Genomic DNA, 8,870 nt, shown 5'->3' with positions numbered 1-8,870 from the left:
CCGTGACTAGGAAGAACTACTGGCACACTTTTCAACTAACGCGGTACAAATGGTACATATTTTCGTGTGCTTACTCGAAGAACCTCTTATATTTATTAAGAAACTTGATGGCAGGAGATCGAGCATGTGATTCCGAGAGTCCCAGACACAATCTCTCAAGCGTACACAGAGTGTTATATGGCTTCGCACCATATACGATCTGAAAAAGCCAGTAGGCCGCAAGGATTGCTGCAACCCCCTCCTCTACGTCGATCACGCGGAACAGAGAAACTTTGTCTACGAACAAGTGCATGTGCTCCGCGGCCTCAATGCTTGTGCCTGTGAAGATGATGCATGGTGTCACCGGGAGAGAGTCATCCTAATCAAAAACAGCTTAATTAGAAAAAAAAAAAAAAAAACTGAAGTACCACGTTATTAAAGATGCACAACTATTATACAGAATAAGAATGCAGGGCATACATGTTCAACACTGCATTTGCATTTATTAATCTACTTCAGATGAATGACACGCAGAAATTGTGAATAAGGCACAAAGAAAATCAAGCTGTATCCTACACTCTTAAAACAAAGCTTCACCACATAGCACGCCGAAAGCTGAAAGATTGATACCTCTGTCGTCCTTGATTTCTGGAAAGCGTGGGGTGTACGCCTTTTTGTGACAATTAACATTCCAGTATAAGTGTCACAAAAAGGTGTACGCCTCCTGTTATTAACAATCAGGGGCGAAAACGATGTCATTCGGGATGATGGTTGGTCAGCAGTGTGCTATGTGGTGAAGTTCATTTTTAAGAGCGTAGTGCTTTTTTGTCTGGTTCACACTCGCATGACTATTTCGCACAAAGTATATTTGTAACACTTACATCTCTCACGAAGATGTTCCCTATAGCCTGGGGCTCTTTCACAGCTGAACACAGTAGCTGGAGTGAGTGTACGGCCATGATGTCTGGAAAAGCGTAAATATGTAGCAGTGGTAGATAATGGAACCTCAAGGAAACTAATAAAAACAATAATGTGCCATAATTTGTACCTTAGCGCATAAAAAGAATGTGTAAAAGCACAATTTGCTGCTTTGATAGGATGAACATGAAATACAGAAACAACATTTTATCGTTTCGTATTGTGATCAAACATAAGGTGCACATACGTTTTTCCGTCTAGGGCCGACGTCTTCCCTAGCATCAGTTGCAAGCACAGCCTCACGTAGTTCCGCCTTGCAGTACAGTGCGCCCTGGATTGCAAGGTCCCGGATGCGTCTGAGTACGACTTGTGTCCCCTGCAAGGGGTGTTCTCCATAGCGTCGACTGCATTCATTGAAGAACTAAATTGAAAATGTAGCTGTAGTTCTTATGGATGCCACTTGCTTATTTGCACTTACCCTGACGGAGTCCATTAAGTACGGAAATTTTTCCTTGCTCTTTGCTACTGGCCACCGTACGAGGGCTGCTGTCCTGTTGTGCATTGTTGATGCCATTCTCAAATCTATTAGTGCTTCATCTGGGGCTTCCTTTTTGTCCTCCTTAATGAGCCAGCCCTCGTGAGCTTGCAGACTTGACTGATCCTCTCCCTCCATGAGATGAACTCCTGTCTGTAGAGATAAGCCAGAGTAACAAAAAAAAAAGCTGTCATGAAAATGTAACGACACTAATAAGATTGGACTATTTGTTATAATCTGCATGTGACACACAGAAACAGCACAGTTAATGTAACGAAACGTGCACAATGGTAAATTGCAGGCGAAGTACTATGTGCCCCAAACCTTAACAACAGAAACGTGTCATCGTCGTGAAGCTCTCTAGGGGTCTAGTGAAGTAGTTTGCTGTAAAACAGCGGCTCATTGCACGTCCACAACAGGACACTATTTTCTATCAACTGCCAAAATGTCAGAACCCCATACAGAAAACTGCGGCCACATAGGCAGCCCACAGCTGCGTAGCTTGCAATGTGCAAAGGAACAGATGCTACGTACAGGAACGTTGTCTCTGTGAAGCTTTCGCCTTTTCAATTCTGCAGGGCCATCAACGCTTGCATCTCTTCTCTTACTAGAATACTTGAGCTTGTTGGCCATAACCCTCTCGTCGTGTGGCATTTTACGACGCTCGTTTTTGAATTTGGTTTTCAGGGAGGTGATCCAGGACTCCTAGAAGTTAAGCTATTATGTCATACACAAAGTCCACATTTTTGCACTGAAACATACTGGCTTAAAATTGTATGAAACAGGAATAAACGTCTAAATAGAATGACAAGGCCTTGGAAGGCAGTTAAGAAGATATGAACCTACGTAGAAACTGAACCACACCTGTTATGGCCATGTATCGCTTATCTTAAATCGCAGTACCTGGAAAACTCATTATCCAGGCTACATAACCAGGAGCAAACATGCTACCATTGATTCGTTATCTGTACGTGAACCCCGAATGCCGTCCGAAAGCTTCTCCAGTCTCTTGGTGTGGACTGGAAAGGCCCTGGGTATTGACTTGGGGAAGTCCACTATATCTATTATATCGACCGTCAAAAAAAGAAGTGGCACTCCAGTGAACCTATAGCTAGGTGACGCAACTAGTTGCCTTTTTGAGCTACCTAGGTATTTTTTATGAACAGGACAACAGGGGTGATCTTTTTTCTTGTTTTCTTTCTTCTGGACCAATAAGGCAATGTCCCAAACTCCAGGTTCCCTGGAAATTTGTTGGATTTACTTATCCAGAAATTCACTGTTCGGAGAAGGAAGAGTAGACTCCCAAAGTGCCCGGATAAGCGAGGCATGACTGTACACAATGTGCAGGCAGCAAATGCAAAAGTCAAGACCACTGAAAGGGCCATCCACACAAGGACATGCCGCCGACACATATAATAACATAAATGTGACATGCAGCATTATAACATTTGCTTATTAAATTTAGCTCTTGAGCTGAAATACTTACGTCTCCTGATCCAATTATATCTGCGAGAAAGGGATACTGTTGGAGAAACAGGGACACCACTTTCGAGTAAAACTTTCTACTTGGAGTTCTAGAATGGAATATATTGAAAAAGATAGTAGGAATATTAATGTGAAAAGCATCATGCTACTCAGTAGCTGAGGCCAAAGCAATCTAGGTATGTTTACTCATTTCCAAGTTTGCAAATTCTGTTGTGGGCGACAATCTCACTGGACGTAGTTTGTTGCAGATATGACTTTTACAAACTCCATGATAGGCGAGTCTAAGCGATGGGCAAGACACATAAACAACACCATACGAAGGCTTTTTTGAGCCTTCGTGTTATGTTATTTACATGTCTTGCCCATCGCTCAGGCTTGCATATCATGGAGTTTATTCACCAGGTAGTCTGCATGTACGCCATTCTACAGCATGTGTGCAGAAAAACGTGGCCCACATTTAGGCACTTAGCTCGTTGTCTACCCAACTAACGAACTTCCGGTGGTGCACGATGGCGCATTTATGCGTGCGAAACCCGCGGAAAAATTGTGGATGCCATACTTAGCCTAAAAAAACAGCAGAGCAACGAAAACGTTGGCATCCGTGCATCAGAATAGGGCAACATGGCGGACGCAGGAGAGTTGTGTTCAGGTACCGCTAGGGGTGCTATCGGTGCAGAAGTCGAAACGATGTCCCACATTCCCACATGGATGCTCATCGGTAGTGCCCCCCGCGGTGCCTGCACTTGTACTGTCATGACCGCCCTATTCTAAAGCATGGAAGAGGATGTTTTCGTGCTCTGTTTATTCTTTTACGTTGAGTACGGCTTCCAGGATTTTTTTTGTAGCTTTCGCACGCATAAATACGCAATCGTGCACCTCCTGAACTTCCTCAGGTAAGTAGACGAGTTACATATAAAAATGCGGGTCACGTTTTTGTGCACACACACTGTATCTATGACCTTTATAACTACGTACACACTGTTTCATGCATGGAATTGGATTATGTGGTGCATTATGTAGCCATATGCTGTCACTGTAGTGGGTTCCACACATCACAATTAGCAATTCAAATGTGCAATAGGGCCATTCCACGCCAAGTGATCCATAGGGGCTGCTCGACCCCTCCCCCCCCCTAGAATTTTATGTGAACTTTTCTGGTGGTTCTTTATGCCTCCAAAAGCAACAGAACATTGGTATTTTCTAGCGAAATTTAAATTAATAGGGTGCAAAGCCCCTCAAAGATGCAGTGCTTGGCGAGAATCTAAGTCATTTTAAGCAGGTACTACGGCTCACGTAAGACGTTTTGCAATATAAAATTTTATATTTTCCTCTTCAAAATTTGCAGCCTGAATGGACCCCTATCCCCATGGTCTCTCACTTAGTACGGGTTTAGAAGTAGGTGTCGGGTTTAGAAGCGTGATCAAGGTGTCATGCAATGCACCGGCTTCCTAGCACGACGTAGCAAAAAAATCTCAGAGGCACTTTTTGTTAAACTCAAATAATATTTTTTAATTGAATGTAACTTCACAAACGTGTATGTGCGCTGCAGCGCAGTGTACCGAATTTACAAATGAGCGGGTCATTCACACAACACTAGACGGATAGAAATCACTAGGCAGTCGCATTATTGAAGAGCAAATAACGGTTGCAAACACGTGTTTGCCTCCTTCAAGACCCGACGGTTGTGCAGTGAGCGCTCATCAAGCTGGCCATCTTGCACTCTAACAAAACTTTTAGCCAGCTCACAGTGGTACTAAGTGAGAGACCATGGGGATAGGGGTCCATTCAGGCTTCCTTGTACCATATGGTTGATATTTGGCCGTGTGACATCTGTCAGTCGAGTCAGTGACATGACTAGGGTAATCACGATATGAACAGTGATCAAGCACTGCCTGTACAGAACACAAGCGGAGAATGCTTTCACCAGTAAGTTCCCTGGATGAGCCATTGTTCCTTTCATTTTTTTTTGGCATGTGTGCTAACTCATTCCAGTATTCCGAAGAGAACCTTTTAGCTGTCCACGCTTCTTGCACGTATATGTGATGTACGATCTTTTCGCTTTGTGGGCCAACAGTTGAGATGTACGTATAAGAGGCAATTTTGCCAGTCACAGGTGCTATCACCATTGATATTGAATACGTTATTTCTGGGCATTTATGTTTATGGGTATTTATTGCGGGTATTTATGACCCGCTCAGTTGTTCATTCGGTACGATGCGCCGCAGTGCGCATACATGTTTGTGAAGTTATCTTCAATTAAAAATATTATTATTTGAGTGTAACAAAAAGTACCACTGAGATTTTTCTGGTACGTCTTGCTAGGAAGACTGTGCATCGAATGACACCTTCATCACACTTCTATCCCGACCTCCTCACACCAAATTTTTCTGTCAAAAATGTGCATTTTGTCAAATTTTTACAACTTCCCGATTTTTTACTGCGGCTTACATTGCACAGGTGGGGTTGGATTTTTTTTGTGTTGAAAGTACAACACCAGGGCTATATAACAAAAAATTGTGAAGAAGAAATTCTAGAATGTTATATTAAAAAAAAAAATTGGTAAACTTGCACAAACTTTGCAAATTTCGTGCACGCTACAAGCGCCCATCGAGTGCGATGGTGAAAACTGCTTACATACAGTGAACTGAACTCTCCCCTATCAAATAGGACGCTTTTTAACATGCTCTGTGCCGTAAGTGGGCCGTAATACTTTTTTTTCCATTTACTTCGTATTAAACATATTCTCCCCCCCCCCCCCCAATAATACCATCTTAAAATGACATAGGTTCTCGCCAAGCACTGCATCATTGAGGGGCTTTGCACCCTATTAATTTCAATTTCGTTAGAAAAGACCAATGTTCTGTTGCTTTCGGAGTCATAAGGAACCACCAAAAATATTCACGTAAAGTTCTAGGGGGTCGAGCGGCACCTCTGGATCACTCTGCGTGGAATGGCACAATATGTATGCAATCTCTCTGCAGAAATTTGCACAGCGCAACATATTATAAATGCAAGCAATAGCTAGAAACCCAAATCAGAAAGTTTCGAGCATAAATGGCAGGAAATGTTAGCCCTAGGGCATGCTTCAGGACTGCAATCATTATGAGGAAATGAAATGTTGCAAGAGGCTGAGCATGCTCTTCGAGGTAATATAATTCGATATCATGGTGTGCGCCTAAGACATTGCATGCAAACATGCAGCACCCCTCTTACGACTCACATGCTTAGCTTTATCATGGACTGGAACAAGATAGTAAAGATTTTCTTGTGAACTGACGAGGTCAGTGGCACACCTGGCCTGAGCAAAGCATGAACTGCCCCAAAATCAGGCAGGGAGTAGCCATCTCCGTTGTGATTATCTGCATCACTCCTGTTTATTGGAAGAAAATGCAGAGAATACAGCACTGAAGGCAGAGGAACGAAGCTTTAACCTTGTTCTAGAGTTTGTAGTGCTAACAGTTTCAGGGGCTGGTAAAACCACCTAGCGGCGGCCAAAAGGTTGCAATGTTGTCACACCAACTCCCCAGACAGGTTCCGCCCACGAGACGTTACAGATGAGATTTACTGAGACATAATGGAGTATAATCGGCTCTGATAACATGCAACGAAAATGCAGAAAGCAAGAGAATGTGCGCATGTTTCACAATGAAACAGCAACTCTCACAGTGATAGGACTTTTAACTTGGTACTTCACTTAGACATCTAGCTTTTATGTGCTGAAAAAGTTGTATGTCTGCTTACATCATGATGTTAAATGATCCATGCTCAGTGCTACCCATTCCGAAACCAGCACTGTCCATGGGTGGTGCAGATGGTCCAGGAAGTGACATGTCTTGAATATGACCCTAAAGTACAACCAATGCTAAGGTCACTTCAACAGCAGTAGTGGTAATATGATTAAGAGAACAATAGCCAAGCAGTTACTGCAGTAGGTCTTTGGCATACCTTTCTTCGGCTTTAAATAAACATGACGTAACACACAGAAAACACGTAAGCAACGTTGTAATTTTTACGCTCCAACATAGCTAGCTATATTCACCACTACCTAAGCAATTGCTGCCGTAAATTGCTGCTTAACAAAATGAAAGCAACGAACAGTGGGCTGAACGCACAGTGAGCAGTTACAACAGCCTGAAAACATAAAACGAAACTATTCGACTAACAGCAATATTGCTCCACTAGGGCCCCACCACCACCAAAAACGAGTTACTAACTCACATCCCGACGTGTACTAGTACAGGTGTATTCACCGACACCCAGGTACATACATGTTCTTGGTTTGTGAGGGCAGGCAAGCAGGAACGCAAGACGCGAATGGTGGACATATTGTATATTTCGTCACCGTCCTCCAAATCCACGTAATCGTTAAAATCCTTGTCGAATATCTGAAGAAAACCAACGTCAACCTCAGTTTAGCACAAATCCCGCAATTAGCTAAAGAGAGTCACGTACCTCAATCTTGTCTTCATCATCAACGCTACCTGCTAAACCGGGAGACGCAGCGATGGCGTTCTTGAGAGCAGTCAGGTTTCCTTCTTCTAGGTGACACTTGCGCCTTACATTTGCATGTGGTACGATAACCAGACACGTCAGCGGCATGTTTGTGTGTGACTTGTCCGCTGCACAAGACACAGACAACCACGCTAAAAACAAGGAACGCGCCAAACGCACACCCTGTCAGCTGCTACCGCCACGAAGATTGTCTTGGCTGGTCTCGGCCGGCCACTCGGCTTGGCCTCGGCGAACACAGCTCACGGCGCCCCAGCGGCGAGTGTAAATATTTTGTTTACACATTTACTCAGTTTCTACTATCCTGCATGACGGAAGCTTTTGCGCGACTGTACAATTCTACAATTTCATCCGGCGTATACCTTCAGCAAACAATAGCCTCGGGAATGAGTGTGTGGTACCGAAGTACAGAGAGGCATGCTTTCGTTTCGCGGTATGAAAACCACGAACTAAGTGCGTGAGAACAGCGACTATACAGCATAGAACAGTTTTTGAGGTACGGCATTCCACGTACATTTGATCCGTAGTTTCACTGTGCGCTGGCAAGTCTTCTGGTGGAGATAATGATTCTCTCGACGTAGTACCCCCGAATACGACTTGTGCACACTTGCCATGCGCATAGATGGATGGGCTTTTATGGTGAGTAGCTTTTCATGGTTACTTGCAGAATTGCGTTCGTGCTACCATCATGGTATTCATGTCATTTCTTGCACTGCAGCTACTGAAGGGCTACCCGCGAAAGGAACGCGGGACCTGCAACAGACGGTGCTTGCTCGTAACAGACAACGTACAGCATCCCGCGAAAGGTGAGCACTTCGAAAATGTTCTACATAAACACAAAGCACTTGCATGTGTTACGGAATTGCCTTGTATTTTGTGGGGCAAGAAATAAATAGGATGGAATGAACGGAATCAGGTGACGTACAAAATTTGTGACTCCACATAGTAAACTCGTTAAAGAATGACCGCCATCGCAGCAAACCATCCTCACCAATCAGGCTATTGGCATGCTACTGCTATGGGGCACTATGTAAGCCTGCACATTCGTTGAGTGCAGAGGTAACCCGAGGGAAGGAACGATGGGCAGGACAGGACACATTCTCCCTCCTGGCCCTTGCCTCGATTTACCCCTGCACTCAACATATACCAGCTCAGCTGTGCACTCGCCCCCTTGTTGTCTATATTTCTTATAAGATGTGTTACAGACGTTTACATGGCAGACAGCTGTGTTGAACACTGCACTTTTTTTTTTCACAGATGCCAGGGGTGCGGTACTTCTGCTGCCCCAGATGCACTTGGAGGGCCTTCTCTTTGAGGCGTTTGTTTCGACATCTGCATAGGACCCTCGGCCATGAGAGGAACTGGCTATGCGGCTTGAGTGGGTGTATGCGCTCTTTCACTAACTATCCTTCGTACCGGAAGCACGTTTCTCGCAAACATCAGG

The 8,870-nt window shown here is 44.2% G+C and overlaps 1 protein-coding gene across 1 annotated transcript; it reads right to left on the bottom strand.

The window, feature by feature from the left end:
• Positions 1-253: 253 nt before the first annotated feature.
• LOC135384385 (uncharacterized) lies at positions 254-7,516 on the bottom strand. The gene is made up of 10 exons (XM_064613589.1): positions 7,370-7,516; positions 7,186-7,302; positions 6,659-6,762; positions 6,138-6,287; positions 2,919-3,006; positions 1,967-2,137; positions 1,376-1,585; positions 1,145-1,318; positions 861-943; positions 254-358 (listed from the first exon to the last, which is right to left on the bottom strand). Exons 1-9 carry the CDS (start codon positions 7,514-7,516, stop codon positions 899-901), a joined length of 1,206 nt encoding a protein of 401 aa, XP_064469659.1. The 3' UTR covers positions 254-358; positions 861-898.
• Between the last annotated feature and the right edge of the window lie 1,354 nt (positions 7,517-8,870).

This window comes from Ornithodoros turicata, chromosome 2 (assembly GCF_037126465.1).
Source record: "Ornithodoros turicata isolate Travis chromosome 2, ASM3712646v1, whole genome shotgun sequence".
Taxonomy (NCBI): Eukaryota; Metazoa; Arthropoda; class Arachnida; order Ixodida; family Argasidae; genus Ornithodoros; species Ornithodoros turicata.
Note: the sequence above shows the minus strand (reverse complement) of the source record. Positions and strands in the feature narration are given on the sequence as shown.

Coding starts and splice junctions, on each gene's coding strand:
- LOC135384385 (XM_064613589.1), bottom strand. CDS start 7,516: ATGCCGCTGACGTGTCTGGTTATCGTACCACATGCAAATGTAAGGCGC. Junction 6,763..7,185: donor CCCTCACAAACCAAGAACAT/GTATGTACCTGG, acceptor GTTGTACTTTAG/GGTCATATTCAAGACATGTC. Junction 1,319..1,375: donor ACTTAATGGACTCCGTCAGG/GTAAGTGCAAAT, acceptor TTTTCAATTTAG/TTCTTCAATGAATGCAGTCG.